Source organism: Coregonus lavaretus (genome assembly GCF_964263955.1).
Source record: "Coregonus lavaretus genome assembly, chromosome: 5".
NCBI classification, from domain to species: domain Eukaryota; kingdom Metazoa; phylum Chordata; class Actinopteri; order Salmoniformes; family Salmonidae; genus Coregonus; species Coregonus lavaretus.
In genome coordinates this window covers 76,084,600-76,103,563 of record NC_139992.1, presented here as the reverse complement: position 1 = coordinate 76,103,563, position 18,964 = coordinate 76,084,600, and the positions used below count along the sequence as shown (strand labels likewise).

At 42.1% G+C, this 18,964-nt stretch overlaps 1 protein-coding gene across 1 annotated transcript; it reads left to right on the top strand.

Annotated features, from left to right (window-relative positions):
- Positions 1 to 7,996: 7,996 nt before the first annotated feature.
- On the top strand, positions 7,997 to 16,240 carry LOC311129409 (transmembrane protein 182-like). The gene is made up of 5 exons (XM_084161692.1): positions 7,997 to 8,502; positions 12,014 to 12,146; positions 14,266 to 14,364; positions 14,568 to 14,705; positions 14,994 to 16,240. Exons 1-5 carry the CDS (start codon positions 8,344 to 8,346, stop codon positions 15,218 to 15,220), a joined length of 756 nt encoding a protein of 251 aa, XP_084017818.1. The 5' UTR covers positions 7,997 to 8,343; the 3' UTR covers positions 15,221 to 16,240.
- The last annotated feature ends 2,724 nt before the right edge of the window (positions 16,241 to 18,964 follow it).

Below are 18,964 nucleotides of genomic sequence, written 5' to 3'. Positions count from 1 at the left end.
ACTGTATTGCGATCAAATGTCTAATCAATGAGAAAATGTGCAGAATGTCGGCCAAAATCCATTTCGTTCCATCTTCTCCCACTGCCCGTCAGTGGGCTTCCTCTCACTACCATATTTGGTAGTGAGTGGAAACGCCAACCGGATGCTTCACATTTATACATCCAGTGAAATATCTGTGTCATTGTTCTGTGGTACAGTCTAAAGATAGGCTAAAACTGCTTCTCCAATAGAAATCCCCGATCACAATTGTAGGCGATGTCATGGCGACGTTGGCTAGCTAAACTCATGCGTAGAACACGTCATCGGGTCTAACGGTCGTCTCCTGCAGAACTGCGCATGTGCAGGCCGTCAAATCAAAGGCACTCCTTCGTAATAAAGTTTTTTTTGACGAAAATGAAAACGTGTCAGTTTGTCACTTTCACGAGGTTTAAGTAATAACATGTTAAACTACTTAAGACATTAGCTCGAATCTAGGTTGTGCCATTAAAAATTAACAACTAAAGAAGAATTTTTCACTTTTCTCATTGACTTCTCAAACCCCAGCGTGGTCTGTTTCGCAAGCGGTCCTGGAAGTCTCGCGATGTTGCGCCTCTGAGTTTAGAAACTCTGTGACCATAACTAAGAACACCCCCCTGTCCGTGGGATATTCGATCTCCTCAGGGGTGTTCGATTCAACTTCTGAGAACCTCAAGTCATTCTGTTGATGAATTGCCAATATTTTAATATTCGGCAGAAAATTGCCTTTCATTTAATCAAAGTGGATTCATTGAAGCGTCATGTGAATGTTTGAGCTGCTGAGGTCTCATCTTATCCCATTTGGTGCACCGAGAGCTCTACCAGGTGGTATCGACCTGACTTCAGAAAAGGTCAAGCGCTGTATTTGAATATAGCTGTCAGTCACAAGGGCACCATACAACTCTGGTAGAACAAGACACTCAGCCTAGAATAGAATATAAAATAATAGAATACAATATAATAGAATATATCTATTGTTCTATTCTGGACTTTTTGTTATTCTGCATACATTCTGTCTCACTTGGTATCACTTTATAAACCTTCCTGCAATTATTAAATAATTACTTGAGAAGGTAGTGTGATAAAGTAATGTGTCTCAGCCAAGGGAGATGGCAGGCACTGGACAACAGTCTTTGAGGTGAAGTCAGGTGTTTTACTTACAGCGTGGTGATCAGTGTCCGGCAGTCGACTTGAACATATACAAATACATCCAGAATACTAAGAAAAGGCTAGAATAAACGTGTCTAGTAAACATCCTTTTCAGTGTACTACAGCTATTTATTTACCTTTGAGTTGCACTTGCTGAGAATGACATGTTCTGACTGTGCAAGGCTGGTGCAAAGCCACATTGTCACAGGTAGAAATACTTTTCATAAAATGCAATAACACTAAATGGAAATAGTAGGAACGTTTTATGGTTGCTTTTACTCCACCTACTGGACGCGGCTGGAACATTTAAATGTTTCCCATTCTCACTATGCATTCCACATTTCTAGCATGTTTCATCGCAGAGATGGGCTTGCAGACTTATCACTGGCATATCTCACACTGTCATAGCAAATAGATGAAGGCATTCCCTTCCTCACTCTCGTCCTCTTCAGGCCCAGGGCCCCAGAGGTTGAGTTCTCCAAGGAAGAATCTCAATTGCATTTCCTTGATTCCCCACGTCCTCTGACTCCTCTCTCCTCGCCTCCTCAATACCCATTAGATGAAAAGATCATAAGGGACCTTCTCTGACCTTCTTGTCCAATGGTTTTGAAAAGGAGGTGAGATGATGCGCGAATCAAGGAAATGCAATGGAGATTCTCCCAAGGTATCAGGTAAGCTAATCTGTTCACACACACACACACCCTGTGGGAAAGCTAAGTCAGCCTCTGTTTATGGACAGTATGTCTAGTGGAATTGTGTTTACCCATGGTGTGCAGTGGGACTGAAGGGGTGTGGAGTGTGGATATCAGGTTGCTGCTGTGTATACTGTGTTAATATAGAACAGCTGAGACACTGATAGTTCCCAAGCAACTACACACACACACAAACACACACACATACACATACACACACACTAAACATGCAGGTGAGACACACAGCAGGCTATCATATACTATATGGTGCATACACAAATACAAGCTCTGTACAAACTATCAGTAACAGTATGATGTAATATAGTAACAGTATGATGTAATAAAGTAACTGTATGATGTAATATAGTAACAGGATGATGTAATATAGTAACAGGATGATGTAATAAAGTAACAGTATGATGTATAGTGCTGGCGATTAACTGAAATGTCAGTAATGTTTTGGTTTTTAAACAACTAATTGACCAACATCGGTTCAATTATTTGAATTCCATTTCGTTAGTTTTTATCTGTGAGCTCAATGCGCACATTTCACAGTTTCTCTAGAGATAGATCACATCCAGCCGTAACTGTGCAATGTAGTAGGGAGTTGTAGTCTCCAACAGGTCAATATTCTACATAGTTTAGCGCATAAAACGTTGTAATTAACTACGATGACCATAATCCATTGTGCATCTACTTGTCTGGTCTGTGTTTCTTTTACGCCTGCTACATTAGGTTAGTGTTGGGCAGAATGCGCAATCGTGAGGGGATATAGAGAGCAGCTGTTGCTTTGCAAGGTATCTCTACCTGAAAATGCATGATCTAAGTGATTGATAGTTGGCATTCAGTGGCAGGTAGCCTAGTGGTTAAGAGCGTTGGACCAGTAACCAAAAAGTTGTTGGTTCGAATGCCTGAGATGACTAGGTGAAAAATCAGTCCATGTGCCCTTGAGCAAGGCACTTAACCCTAGTCACTGTGGGTAAGAGTGTCTGCTAAATGACTAAACATGTAAATAAAATTGTGCCTTATTTATTTTGAAGAACTACCAAATAGTGATTTGTCAGACAGCATAGGCAGCAGCTCTATAGAGATGAGATGATGACTCGGAATGAAATAATAAAGTCATCAAATAAAACAAATGTAATATATACAACAAATGAAATATTTTATTAAAGTAAAGTAATGTGAATAAATTATGGTTAATAAGTGATGAGCAATAATGGGCAGTCACTACCGTCATGGGACTTTTATTAATTGTTTTCTTCTGTTGTTACAGCATTCAATCCAAATAATCGAAACCAAAATCGAAAACTGTGATTATTTTTTAATAATCGAACCGAAATAGAACCGACCTCAAAAAGCGCTAATCGCTCAGCACTAATGATGTCATAAAGTAACAGCATGATGTGCTGTTATCTCCATCTCCCTAGAGAGTGACACAGAGGGATCAAAGAGCCCCACTAGGAAATCTCTCAGCTTACAATAACAAACAACGTTAGGCTTGCTTGCTTTATTCCTTTTGTGCTTCTGTGCAAAGCGCCCCTGAACTATGTGTTATGTGTTTTTCAGCCAGGTCCCCCGTGATACAGGTCAGTATTCGACATTCATCCATGTCTGAGGATTTCGGGAGATTACGTGGAAACCGGCCAGTAGGGGCAACAGTGAGCACTGTTACCTTCAAGTAGGTTTCACTTTAGCTAGGGCATTGTGGACAGGAATGGTGGATGGGTGTAAGCATGTACTTCTGATTTCAAAGGTTGCAAGGTCAAAACCCAGTAATATAACGTTTTAAAAAAATATATATTTTTGTTTTAAGCCTATACCAAACCTTAACCCTTACCGTAACCATTTGGAGTTAATGCATAGCCTTAAGAATTTGTAGTTTGTGGTCCTCTGTAGCTCAGCTGGTAGAGCGCGGCGCTTGTAACGCCAAGGTAGTGGGTTCGATCCCCGGGACCACCCATACACAAAAAAAAAAAAAAAATGTATGCACGCATGACTGTAAGTCGCTTTGGATAAAAGCGTCTGCTAAATGGCATATTATTATTATTATTATTAGTTAAGGTCTGAACTTAACCCTAACTTTAACTTCGGAATGAATGCCTAAACTTAACCTTAAACACTTCTAAATCTGACTTTTGGAACAACTTCGAAATTTGACGTTTGAGAAACATGGATGAACGTCTAATTCTGACGTGAGACTGTGAGAGCTGGTAGATGTTTTTATCCTTATTGCCTGCGTCCGTAATGGGTCCGCGGTCAAACGACCACCCCTCATCACTGTCAAACGCTCCCTAAAACACTTCAGCGAGCAGGCCTTCCTAATTGACCTGGCCCAGGTATCCTGGATGGATATAGATCTCATTCCGTCAGTAGAGGATGCCTGGTTGTTCTTTAAAAGTAATTTCCTCTCAATCTTAAATAAACATGCCCCATTCAAAAAATACAGAACTAAGAACAGATATAGCCCCTGGTTCTCCTCAGACTTGACTGCCCTTGACCAGCACAAAAACATCCTGTGGCGTACTGCATTAGCATCAAATAGCCCCCGCGATATGCAACTTTTCAGGGAAGTTAGGAACCAATATACACAAGCAGTTAGGAAAGCAAAGGCTAACTTTTTCAAACAGAAATTTGCATCCTGTAGCACTAACTCCAAAAGGTTTTGGGACACTGTAAAGTCCATGGAGAATAAGAGCACTTCCTCCCAGCTGCCCACTGCACTGAGGCTAGGAAACACTATCACCACCGATAAATCTACAATAATCGAGAATTTCAACAAGCATTTTGCTACGGCTGGCCATGCTTTCCACCTGGCTACCACTACCCCGGCCACCAGCTCTGCACCCTCCGCTGCAACTTGCCCATGCCCCCCCCGCTTCTCCTTCACACAAATCCAGACAGCTGATGTTCTGAAAGAGCTGCAAAATCTGGACCCCTACAAATCATCTGGGCTAGACAATCTGGACCCTTTCTTTCTAAAACTAGCCGCCGAAGTTGTCGGAACCCCTATTACTAGCCTGTTCAACCTCTCTTTCGTAACGTCTGAGATCCCCAGAGATTGGAAAGCTGCCGCGGTCATCCCCCTCTTCAAAGGGGGTGACACTCTAGATCCAAACTGTTACAGACCCATATCCATCCTGCCCTGCCTTTCGAAAGTATTTAAAAGCCAAGTTAACAAACAGATCACCGACCATTTCGAATCCCACCGTACCTTCTCCGCTATGCAATCCGGTTTCCGAGCTGGTCATGGGTGCACTTCAGCCACGCTCAAGGTCCTAAACGATATTATAACCGCGATCGATAATAGACAGTACTGTGCAGCCGTCTTCATCGACCTGGCCAAGGCTTTCGACTCTGTCAACCACCGCATTCTTATTGGCAGACTAGGTAGCCTTGGTTTCTCAAATGACTGCCTCGCCTGGTTCACCAACTACTTCTCAGATAGAGTTCAATGTGTCAAATCGGAGGGCCTGTTGTCTGGACCTATGGCAGTCTCTATGGGGGTGCCACAGGGTTCAATTCTTGGGCCGACTCTTTTCTCCGTGTATATCAATGATGTCGCTCTTGCTGCTGGTGACTCTCAGATCCACCTATACGCAGACGACACCATTTTGTATACATCTGGCCCTTCATTGGACACTGTGTTAACAAACCTCCAAACGCGCTTCAATGCCATACAACACTCCTTCAGTAGCCTCCAACTGCTCTTAAACACTAGTAAAACTAAATGCATGCTCTTCAACCGAACGCTGCTTGCACCCGCCCACCCGACTAGAATCACTACTCTCGACGGGTCGCACCTAGAGTATGTGGACAACTACAAATACCTAGGTGTCTGGTTAGACTTTAAACTCTCCTTCCAGACTCACATTAAGAATCTCCAATCCAAAGTTAAATCTAGAATCGTTTTCCTATTTCGCAACAAAGCCTCCTTCACTCATGCTGCCAAACATGCCCTCGTAAAACTGACTATCCTACCGATCCTTGACTTCGGCGATGTCATTTACAAAATAGCCTCCAACACTCTACTCAGCAAATTGGATGTAGTCTATCACAGTGCCATCCGTTTTGTCTCCAAAGCCCCATATACTACCCACCACTGTGACCTGTACGCTCTTGTTGGCTGGTCCTCACTACATATTAGTCGCCAAACCCACTGGCTCCAGGTCATCTATAAATCACTGCTAGGCAAATCCCCGCCTTATCTTAGCTCATTGGTCACCATAGCAACACCCACCCGTAGTATGCGCTCCAGCAGGTATATCTCACTGGTCATCCCCAAAGCCAACACCTCCTTTGGCCGCCATTCCTTCCAGTTCTCTGCTGCCAATGACTGGAACAAATTGCAAAAATCTCTGAAGCTGGAGACCCTTATCTCCCTCACTAACTTTAAGCATCAGTTGTCAGAGCACCTTACCGATCACTGCACCTGTACACAGCCCATCTGAAATTAGCCCACCCAACTACCTCATCCCTATATTGTTATTTATTTTGCTCATTTGTACCCCAGTATCTCTATTTGCATATCATCTCTTGCACATCTATCATTCCAGTGTTAATACTAATTGTAATTATTTTGCACTATAGCCTATTTATTGCCTTACCTCCATAACTTGCTACATTTGCACACACTGTATATATATTTTCTGTTGTATTTTTGACTTTATGTTTTGTTTTACCCCATATGTAACTCTGTGTTGTTGTTTTTATCGCACTGCTTTGCTTTATCATGGCCAGGTCGCAGTTGTAAATGAGAACTTGTAAATGAGAATAAAAATCCAGTTACTCTCAAAGAGGGGTAATGGGGGATAAAAGTATCTGTTTACAGATGTAGGATCTTCATTTGAGCCAGTTTGCTACAGCAGAAAAATAATCCTGCAGCAACAGGAAATGTGAATTATTATGTGGATCATAATGAATGGACATTTTTTGTAAGGGTTGATACATTTTGCGTTAGGGCAAATCAAGTCTGAAATTTTAACATGGAAATTACAAACTTTAGAAGCCTTTTTAAACCTAGAATACGCTACAAGTTTGCATTTCCTGTTGTGCAGGAAAACTCTCAGTAACTAAAGAGTGATCAAGTTAAGATCCTACATCTGTATTACCATCTCAGAGGAGAGGAGATAAAAGTGGAAAGTAGAGAGAAGCAGAGAAAAGCCCATAGTTGGCTTCCTGTGTCCTCAGTGGCAGCACTGTGCTAATTAGGCTGTGTGCCTCTATGGGTGATGTGCTAAATATCCCTGTGTGTGTGTGTGTGTGGATGGCAGTGCTTGTGTAGCAGTGTGTTTCTATGGGCAATGTGCTAAATATCCCTGTTACATGCTAATGAGCAGCCAGCTAAGCTCAGTTCCACTCACACTCAGCCAGGCCACTGGCTACAGACTGGTTGGAAAATAAATACACTGTCTATGGTAGCTATGTGTTTTTGTTTATAGAGTAATAATGCTCTCCATTTATATAGTGATTTTACAAGTGCTCAAATCGCTTTACAGTGTATAGGGGTACTAACCTGGTCCACTACCAAGACGTTGCACCATCCTACAATCAGAGTGCTCAGTACTTTGTTTATTTCCAATCAGAAGGGTCACTCACTGCTATAACTGTGCTAAAGTATTAAGTGTGATATTACATTACAGTAGGCTATGCTGCCAAGCCAATTAAACTGTACAGATGCCAGTGGAGTAATAAAACATTGGAGGCCCTGGCCGTTCTATCAGCCAGATCTCAGAGAAGTCAACAGAGTTTGGCCTCACATCATCTCTGTCTCTGCTGTATTGGAGTCAGATGACAACTGTGGATCCCATGGAAGTGACGCATAAGGACACATCCTATTTTCACGACCCCCCACCTACTATCTCCACATCCCACCATGGGGCGGTGGCTTGGGGTTGTGAGTGAGTGTGTGTAATGAACTTTAACTTGGGGGAGGCAACGTTTCAGTCTCACTGCTTACCCCCTCCCTCTATGATTTTCTTGTGCATGAGGGGGGTGTCCAGTTGCTGGTAGATATTTCTGTGCTGGAAACCCCCCCCCCCTCCACACCCCAGACCACTCCTGTGACAGTCGGGAGAGTGTGGGCAGCAGGCACCTTCAATCAGCCCCCCAAAATAGCACAAGCGGAGGGATCCACGCCCCTGTGAGTTCCCTGACTATCTCCTCCTACCCAGTCCAGCCCATTCCTTTTCTCAGCAGCCCACAAAGAGACAAACAGAGAAGAGAGGAGCCAGGATAAGACAAATACACAGCAAAGTGACATTCCACCTTGGAGAAAGAATCTCAGCTTGGAATATATTGGGACACTGGGAATATACACACATAGCTATAGAAGTGTGTCAGTGGACCCAGCATAGACAGACACACTCCGACTGCGGGAAAATAGTGTGTTTGATTTCACATAGGAACACACACGCACATACAGGGCTAGTTGATTGGGCCAAGGGTCTCCATACAGTGGCATTGTGTGTCTGGCCTGTCCTGCACCATGAAGCTGAGTGTGGCTCTGTTCTTCGCGGGGCTGTTCGGGGCTCTGGCAGCCGTGTTTGTCCTCCTCTCCTTCGGGACAGATTACTGGCTCCTGGCCTCGGAGACATGTGACGAAGAAACTAACAGAACCATAGGACCTGGGGGCGTTGCCATAGAGGTAAGGAACATGGAGATTCCTGATTACCGTCATGAGATGTTTTGTTGTTTATGCTTCAAATATTGTAGTCCAATATTTACCTAGTATATACTATAGTCCACTAATTATTACCTGTGTAGTAATCATGTAATAATGATGAAGTAATAACTTTGGTGTTATTGGGATTCATTGAAACAACCAGCACTACAGCAGGTGGAAACAGCAGGTGTAAGCAAGGAAAGGTTTGGTGTGGCCTCTCTGGAATGTTCCTTTTCTTGGTCCTCTTTTCTCTTCATGTCAGTGGTCATAAAATACAAAGGAGACAAAAAAGGTAGCCATTGGTGTAAGATTGGGGGTAACATTGGGTAAGACTATTCTCTTGTTTCTATTTGCTGAATTAAGGGTTAGGGGTTGGAGGTTAGGGTGGGTTTGGGTGGTCTGGGAGGATCAGCTGGTCAAGGACTAATGTGAAACCATGGAAGTCAAGGAAAGTTGTTCCTTTTCTGGTTGGAGTCTCCTTACAGGAAGTGGTGTCGGGGTCAAGGTCAAACCTGATTCCACTAGTCAAAGCCTTGCTGATTAGATAATTAGGTGCATCAGCTGTGTTGGTGCTGGGCTAGAGCAAACATTTATACCCCTGTGTGTCCCCAGGAACATAATGAAGAAACCTTGCTTTGGATCATAGTATGATCAGTGTGGTGTCACGTTGCTTCGAGAGCTATCAGTACCATGTTTATGACTTTAATAGAGTCCATCCTCCATTACATTGGCTATTGTAGATTAAGGTCCTCACCTTAGTGCACAGCCTAAGGTGGATCTCATGAAAAACCCTCCAAACTTGGGCAATTTACTTGTTCTATTTTGGTGGTATTTTCTCCTGGGTGCATGGTCCAATTACTCTTTCAATAAGACTTGAACTGTGAACTGTGTAGGCCTACAGTACAGGGTTGCATCTTTGGGGGGGTTGTTGCCGCCTAAAGGCCATTTGCTGTATTTCTACGCAATTTAACATGACCCATGGGCTTGTAACCAGTTATTCTTAGAACAGCAACAATAAGCAAAAATGGCCGCAGTCATCAAGCTAGGTAAGAGATCATTATTAAATGTTTTTATTTACAAAGACTTGATATTTTATGGTCTTTATCAAATGCCATCAAACGTTATTAGTCAGACAATATTTCAAGTTTATATGAATATATAGTTAAAGGATATCTTAACTTTTTCAGACCCTGTCTTGTCATTTACCCAGAAAGTAATCTATGGGGCCAGGAGACACAGTCATCTATGGTTCACTTGCGTGAACTTTAAACAATGGTGATAGGGGCAAGCTCACCATATTCAAAAGTTGAGGCCAAATCACCTCTAAGTAACTTCTAATCTAGTCTTTGAGTTGATTTGGTCATGGAATTATGAACATGGTGAGCTTGCCCCTATCCATAGTGTTTTGGTTGTTAGCTCAAGTTAGAAGTATCTTTTGAAACAAAACAAAACTGTGGATGACAGTCTCTCCTGGCACCATAGACTTCTTTCAGGGTAAATGGAAAAAAGTCTAAGAACAGGAATGCTCAGAACCGGAGCTACACTGTTCTTTATCTGAAGGAGGAGTTATTGGTTGATTCATGTGATGACATTGATCAAACAAGCACCTTCAATTAGGGCTTTGATAACCACTTGATAGGGATGGTGAGAGCCAGAGGCATATGTGGCAGACGTTTACAATGCTGAAGTAGCCTATAGTAAATTCCTCTGAAAAGCATTTCCTGGATTACATTACTGCCCTATTAAGACATATTTGTTTTAAGATAGTGATAATATGGACCATCACACTATTTTATTCTCTATTTTAGGACAATTGGGGGTATCCGAAACAAATGTGTAAAAATTATTTGATTAACATTTTTTTTATCTGGCCTTAGAAATAACAATAAGATATGTCAAATCAGGTAATGCCAAATTTCAGTCTGAATGAGAATGCTTGAATGATTTAAATGGATCAGGAAGGTATTGACAAGTTCAGGAAAGCAGAAGGAATATCACCAGAATCATTGTGTATTTCATCATTCTTAGAACAGAAGATCAATTCATTTCCCCCAGTCATTATGTGTGGTTTTGTCACAGTCCCTTCTAATGAGTCCTGCGTGGCTTGTGGGCATTGTAGAGGGAAGAAGAAGGCACATATATGTTCCTGAGAGTCTTACCTTTCAGGAATGGGTCATAATAGCTAATAGCCCAAACCGTTCAAACACTAGAGCCAAATTCATAGGAAGAAAACTAACATTCATCATTGGCTTTAGAAAACCATTGGTTGCCGAACCACCGCTCACGCCTCGATCACGCCGACAGCATCATTGCCTTTTGGTAGACCAGAAGTACATTATTTTCCATTGGAACGCAATGTTTGCCTTGCAGCATTGTGTTGCAGAGGCAGTTGCAGTGCGTTCTGTGTGGTGCATATGTTTGATTTATCCAATGTGTGCATCAAATTGTATGTTTAGAGTTGGCAGAAATAGTAGCAAAAGGTGCATGTTGAACTTCTGTTGCTCACATATCCAGTAACAATTTTTGATTGCATAATGAAAAGGTTTGACTGCAGAATTTATTATGCAGCATTAATGCAATGACGCTGTCAGTCTGTTCAAGGTGTCAGAGGTGCCCGCATGGTCCTAAAGCACACAGTCGCCGTTTTTTGTATCACAAGTGAAATTAGAAGACTGGGGGGGGGACAAAAATGCAATTTCAGAATGTGTGGGGGACTTGTCCGCCCCGTCCCTAGTGAAAGTTGCACCCCTGCTACAGTATACATGCCTCCCTAGGGGCTGCTAGCTAATGCAGTTGCTCTGCAACCATCCAGCAATTGAGACATGTTGGATTCCTGAGTGATAGAAATACAAATGTCAGTATTTACAACAACCCAGTGATATGGAGTTGAATATCAAATATCACCCACTATAGAAGATCCAGGTCGTCACGATGAGCAATGAGAATGGAATGTCTGCATGATATCAACACTATCAAACCACACACTGTATGTACCCATGTTGTAGTAGTGTTAAAGACTATTACACATATACATATAATCAGTGTTATGTCCTAGAGAGAGAGCGAGCGAGCGAGAGAGGGCAGTGGGCACTGTGAGAAGCAGAGGGAAGCAAAAGAGACATTGGGAATAGGAGAGAAAGGGGGAATGAAAGCAGCTGTTCTAGCTAGAAAGGACTCTCGGTTCTGACTCAACACACTTCACACAACCCCACAGGAAGCTAAAGGTGCTCCCTCAGCATGACCCTTGACCTTACAGTCAGCAATTGTAGCACTAGCACCATATACTATGACAACATTTACGTGAACCAGCTGGCGAGGCACGACATGATACATGTCTGGCTAATGCTAGAAAAGAAAATACTAGGCAAAATGTGAAGAAGATAGAAAAACGTGTTATTTTATGACGTGCTATTATGTAATTGTTATGGTTGTAATATGAAGGACTTATGATGGAGTGTTCTACTAATGTGTTACTATTATTATCTTTCCTCAGCGTGGTGACATGATTCTGGTGGAACCCGGTATGGGGTTCCCCCCAGACGCCACCTTCTACCACGAGGGCTTCTTCTGGAAATGCTCCTTCGGCGGAAACCTGGACGATGGCACCCTCTTGAAGTTCTGGATCAGTACGTCAGAAAACATATACTGCAAATTCTCCAGTGTTAACTCAACACTAACAGTGTTAAATTTAACACTGGGCAAGTGTCTATATGGGTCCACACTTTTACAATATTAAATTAACACTGTGCTTAGTGCTGACGCTGTTACACGTTAACAGTGTTAGTGAATTTACACTTTCAGTGTTATGCAATAACACCTCATATATTATTTTTAAAACTAAGAAGTGTATATAGTTTACACCCATTGTGTAAAGCAATAACACCTCATATAGTATTTTTAACCATTACACCAAGAGGTCTATATCTCTTGACGAGGTCACTCAGTGTTAGGTCAAAGACATTACAATAATATTTACACGTTTTTATTGCCACATGCTCTTATGTAACCATTTCTAAAGACTTCATAACTCAAAACAGACACGCTCAAACTTTAATTAATGTAACCATAGACCACTAAACGGATACAACACTTCCACTTACGGTTGGCCAGAAATAACTAATTGAAAGCCAATTCCCCACTAAGCCATGTCTCCAATATAATTTCCCAGTGTGCCTCGCTTTTTCAAGTGAATTGTAGAGTTACCACCCATGACTGTATTTGTTAGTGACAGAGACATGGTTGTTGAATTCATTGATATTCAGTCCTTTGGACTTCACTGAGTGAGTTTCGACTGTAGGTGAATGTTATCATTAATTTAACTGTTTATGAAAATTCATTACATATATCACAAGGCCTTACTTTGATTATCAAGTTTTAGCCTATCACTGTGATGTTAGGTACCTTGTGGTTTACAGGCCTCATCCGGCCTGCAAGTCAAATTATGCTGGCATGTAATTCCTATTTGAATTCAGCCAGAGTCAGGGCATTCATTCACCCGCACCCGCAACCTAACTGTCAGGGTTAGGAACATTGTGAAAGGAGCCTACCTAAACCATTTAAACTGGAACAACCATTTTCGTAATGGGTGCAATAAATGTAACTAACTGATTGGATTAGTTTAAAAACATTTATGTTATTTATCTTTGTGTAGCATAAGATTAATCAATCAATCAATGTACACAAACACGGATATTAAAACAATCCTAAAAAATCTAGCTGAAGTAGAGCATGCTGGGAAATATGATAATGATGGGCGTTGTTTTGATGGGAACATTTTACTCTCCACAGAGTAAAACTGACACAATCACACACTCATATTCAACAATGGTTATTCACTCTTAGAGTTAATTTAACTCCTGAATCAACACTAGAAATGTTACACAGAAAAATCAACACTAGGTAACACTGTCCAATTTCCTGTGTACTTGTATAAAGTATAACACTGGGGTTTTGGACATGCACAATATGCTGTTTTGTATACTCTGACAAAGTGTGTAACAGCCCCAATACTATTTAGTAGGCATGTACAACGCATGTGTTTATATGCATGTTTGGATATTGGGAAACACATATGACTGAAACTTTAGACCCTACCTCTCCACTCTCACTCTCTTTCACTGTATCCTATTACTATTTTCATCTACATTTGGGCCAGTACAGGGACAGTATAGAACAATGCAAACAGTTCATGAAAGTCCTTAAGGTAAATCACTTGTTTATCGAATGTGACTTCTTGATGCTCTGACGTAGTATGAGACCCTTATCACGAGATGTTATGTCATGTGACTCTAGGGAAAGGCTGTATCATGTGATGTTATTCAAGTCCGTTTTCATCTGATGAGATGTGTTGACAATCTCTAATAGGGAACATCCAGGGAGGGTCATTGTCACAAACACCCTAAAGCTCAGGGAACGACCTGGCGAGGGTCTGCTGAATTCCACAAGGCAGAGGAGAGAGGGGGAGAGGAGTAAGAGACTTAGGTTAAAAAGAGAATATCAAGAGTACAAATTAGATTACATTTAATTCAATTATCAAATTTAATGCATTCGATAAAACTTGAAGACTATGCCAGTTTAGTCTCTGTATAGATCCTGCTAGTATATGCTGTCTTTTTAATATAAGGGCCCTTGATGAGGGGAGGATATTTGCTAATGCCAGTGCCATGACCTATTGCTTTTTTTATTAGTTCTATAATGTGATATGATTTAATGTATCTAACAATGGGCCTGTTTGTCTCTCACTAGCCAATCAGCCCCACTCTAAAGTCTGCACACACGCCTACCTCTTCCCCTTTCCTGTGTCTCAACAGACTCACAACGTCACCGCATATGACTCCGCAATCAGTAAGTGCTTTTCTCTCTGTGTGTGTGTGTGTGTGTGCGTGCGTGTGTGTGTATGTGTATATTTTACATGCCATTGCCATGTAGCCTACTTTGAGATTGTGAGTGTTCACATGTGCTTGTGTATGGGTATTCAAGTTAAAGTATAATTCTGTTGCTCACTGGTTGCCATGGTTCTAACAATGATTGACATTCCTATTGTCCAGTCTACAGAGGCTTCTGGAGTATCTTCATGCTAATTGGGGTGGCTGCCGTCGTGTTAGGCGGGTTCTTCATCATCTGCGCCGCCCCATTCGCCAGTCACCGTCTATATAAGGCTGGGGGCGGGCTCTTCCTGACGTCTGGTGAGTTATTGGCCTATATCATCTTAATTTTTAGGATACAACATTTAAGATAGAGCATAACAGTTTATCTCTGTTGAAGGAATGTAGTGAATACCATCACTAATACAAATACCTGCTGCAGCCAATCTGATACAGTCTACCTCTCTCTCCCTCACTGTTTTTCTCTGTTTCTCTATCTCCTTTCTCTCTGCCATCGTCTTTCTCCTTCCATCTCTCTTTCTCTCTCTCTCATCCCTTCACCCCTTCACCCCACCTATCCCTCCCTCCCTCCCTCCCTCCTCCCCACAGCTCTGTTCCTGCTGGGTGTGGTGGTGATGTATGTGCTGTGGGTGGAGGTGATGGATGTGGTGCAGGTCTACGTGGACCACCAGCGCTCCTCTGTGTGTCCCACCTTCAACCTCACCATCCACTACGGCCTGTCCTTCTTCTTCGCCCCCGTTGGCATCTCCTTCTGCCTGTTGGCCGGTCTCCTTTTCCTCCTCATTGGCCAGTCCGTACAGATGCAGTACCACTGATTGGTGTCGCTGTGGCGAGAGTGTGACGACGCCCATGGTAGAGGGCGAGGCGCTGAGGCTTCTGGAATGCTGTAACGGTTGGGGCCATATCAATTTCAATTTGTTTAATTTAAGAAGTAAAATGAAATTCCAATTCAAACATTTTATCATAGAGAAGCGTTGAGGTAAATTGGAATTGGAATTTCAGTTTACTTCCTGAATTGACTTCATTGAAAAGGAATTGACCCCAACCCTGCTCTGTAACTTCAAGAATGTGTTGGAAATCTCTGTGTTCTGTCAATCATCCAACAATGGAATGGTACTTCTTTGAACTCTGTGGTGTCACTGATTTGACAGGTTACAATTACATGTTTCAGTCACTGCAAGTGTTTGATAGAGTTCCACCCAAAATGACACCCTATACCTTCATATTAGTGCACTACTTTTCACCGGAGCCTCTATAGGGAATAGGATATCATTTGAGACACAGCCAACGTCTCAGTCCCCCATCACTACATGCTCTTCACCTGACACCTACAGTACTGAGAGACACAGGATTGGTTGGTTGAACTGTGGTGGCGGCTGTTGGTGTTTTGCTTATGCAGGTTGTCAGCGGTCACATGTCACATGTTGCCATAGCAGCGAGTTGGGACTATGGTATGGGATCAGGAAGAGTGTTTTGTTTGTTGAATTCTTTCTCTTTGTATTTTTTGTCAAATGGTTTTAGAAGGCTGCCACTGTCATTTGCTGAGTGTGTTGAGGTGTGCTTTAACATAAATGAAGGGTGAACAACAAGTCACTTTATATGCTTCTCTAAAGATTTTATTACCACTTTATAAATATAATACAAGTGTATTCCTTTTTAAATTATTAGCAAATTTTTTGAGAAATGTGACTGCCTCACCATGATATAAGCATGCGGTGTGAAGAGTTAGAAATAAGGTATAGAAATCGAGATTAGGGGCTATATTCAATCTGTTTCGCTGAAGTGTTACAGATTGCGTGATAGAAATGTAAAGGTGATTTCTGATTGAGCAGACATATGCAGCTCTGGTTAAAATGTTTTAGTAAACTATTTGTTTGCTTTCTAAATAGTAGATACTGTAAGGAACAATGTAAATTACTACATGCAGTTTAAAACACTAATAAATTGATAAAATATGTTTTGGGGGGCATTTTATTTTAAATGAAAGTGTGTTGATTACTTGAACATACAAATAAAAAAAGGGCTGATCTTATGATCAAAACATACTCTCTCCTACACAGCAAATTCTCCAGTGTTAAATCTACACTGAAAGTGTGGGACCATATACACACTGGAACTAGTGTTAAATTAACACACTACTTAGTGTAAAACCTTATTTGAATATTTCACAGACTACCTTGCGTTTCGAGTTACCACCAATGACTCTATTTACTAGTGACAGAAACATGCTTGTTGCATTCATCAATTTTCTTTGTTCTGTGGACTTCAACCAGTGAGAGCCTAAGTGAATATGTTCTCATATAAAAAATTAAAAAATGTATTTATTTCATGCAATACCATACGTAGTTCACAAAGCCTTATTTTGAGGGCCTAGCTTTACCCTAATACAGGGGCCTGAAACTCATACACATCACTTTGAACCAAAACCATGCCCACCATTATCATATTTCCCAAAATGCTCTATTGCAGGTAGAAAAAATACATGTTTTAATAAATGTGTTTTTGCGTGTTCATTGACAGATTGATAAATGAATGTTATGTTACAAAAAGATAAATAATGTACATTTTTCTAAACTAATCCAATCAGTGAGTTAGCATTTTTGAACCCGTTACTGGAATGGTTGTTCCAGTTTGAATGGTTTACGTAGTCTCACAATATTTCTAACCTTCATCATTCTCAATGCATGTTGCAGGTGAATAACAATTCCAACAGCTGGATGTTCTGGTTGGATTCCAACAGGAAATACACATCACTTTGCAAACCAGCATAATGTGAATTCCAGGTAGGATTGCACAATTCTGGTAACTTTTCCAGAGATCCTGGTTGGAAGATTCCTCAAAATGGGAGGGAATTACCAGGAAATCTGGAATCCTTCAACCAGGATTTCAGGAAACTCCTCCCATCCTGGCATGATGAACCACACTACCAAGTTTCCATGGGAAGACTGTTGGGAGTGGCTCGCTGTTCTATCTGGGATTGGAGGTGTTGCACTGCCTCCTGGGTCTGGTCACCAACACCTGGTACCTGTGGCTGGTCACTGGGGGCCCTCTGGTCCAGGTCACCCAGGAGATCTTTGCCCTCAACCTGGCTGTCACAGAGCTGTTCTTCTGCCTTCTCTCACTACTTACTGTCTTCAACTACCTCTTCATCTAAAGCTGGACCATCTTCCAATTCAGCAGCTACACGTTCGGCTTGGTCACCGCCGGTCGCCCTCTGCTCCAGTACCTTATCCGTGTAGAGCGCTAGCTGGCGATGGTCCACCCACTGGTCTACCTGACGTACAGGCCTCGTGTGTGTGGCTCTGGCTTGGCTGATGTCCCTCGTCCTCTGTGTTGTGATAGGCTTAATAGGCGGCATGATTGTCAACGCCTGCCTTTTCGCAATCACTGACCAATCGACTTCTTCTGCTGTGTGTCCATCCTGAGGGTGCTGGCCAGGTTCGGTCTGGGGGATGGAGCGAAGGGAGAGAAAGAGGGAGGGAACCTGATAAAGAGAAGAGCGTCCCGTACTATTCAGATCATTCTGCTGAGCCTGTTGGTGAATTACATTACATCCATCAACGGAGCTATCCTGGTACGTTGTTTCTGTATCCCTCCACATTCAGTGACAGCGCTGTGCATTGTGGTTCCTAGCACTAACATGTTTAATATTTTGGGGAGCTTCATCAGCCCTTCCTCTACCTCCTTAGGGCTCGGAAACTACCCTCCGTCTAGGGAAAACGAGAGGGATGATAGCCCTACTTTAGAGGAAGGGTTGTCTGGCATCTGGTTATCATCCCCAGGCCAGAGCCATGTTTAGGCTACAGTCTATAATGGCTCTCATCATTCCTTCCCATTCCTTTCAAGTAGTAGCCTATATTTTATTAAAACGTTTCACCTTAAATGGCAAAATAATTTAAGCCATTCGAAATAACTTTAAAGACTACATTTTTATTTGATAGAAATACAGTTGAAGTCAGAAGTTTACATACACCTTAGCCAAATACATTTACATTTCACAATTCCTGACATTTAATCATAGTAAAAATTCCCTGTCTTAGGTCAGAATAATAGTAGAGAGAATTATTTATTTCAGCTTTTATTTCTTTCATCACATTCCCAGTGGGTCAGAAGTTTACATGCACACAATTAGTATTTGATAGCATTGCCTTTAAATTGTTTAACTTGGGTCAAACGTTTCTGGAAGGTTCTCCCATCTCCACAGAGGAACCTCTGGAGCTCTGTCAGAGTGACCATCGGGTTCTTGGTCACCTCCCTGACCTAGGCCCTTCTCCCCCGATTGCTCAGTTTGGCCGGGCGTCCAGCTCTAGGAAGAGTCTTGGTGGTTCCAAACTTCTTCCATTTAAGAATGATGGAGGCCACTGTGTTCTTGGGGACCTTCAATGCTGCAGAAATGTTTTGGTACCCTTCCCCAGATCTGTGCCTCGACACAATCCTGTCTTGGAGCTCTACGGACAATCCCTTCAACCTCATGGTTTTTGCTCTGACATGCACTGTCAACTGTGGGATCTTATATAGACAGGTGTGTACCTGTCACACCCTGGCTCTGGGACTCTATA

Coding starts and splice junctions, on each gene's coding strand:
- LOC311129409 (XM_084161692.1), top strand. CDS start 8,344: ATGAAGCTGAGTGTGGCTCTGTTCTTCGCGGGGCTGTTCGGGGCTCTG. Junction 8,503..12,013: donor CTGGGGGCGTTGCCATAGAG/GTAAGGAACATG, acceptor ATCTTTCCTCAG/CGTGGTGACATGATTCTGGT. Junction 12,147..14,265: donor CCTCTTGAAGTTCTGGATCA/GTACGTCAGAAA, acceptor GTCTCTCACTAG/CCAATCAGCCCCACTCTAAA.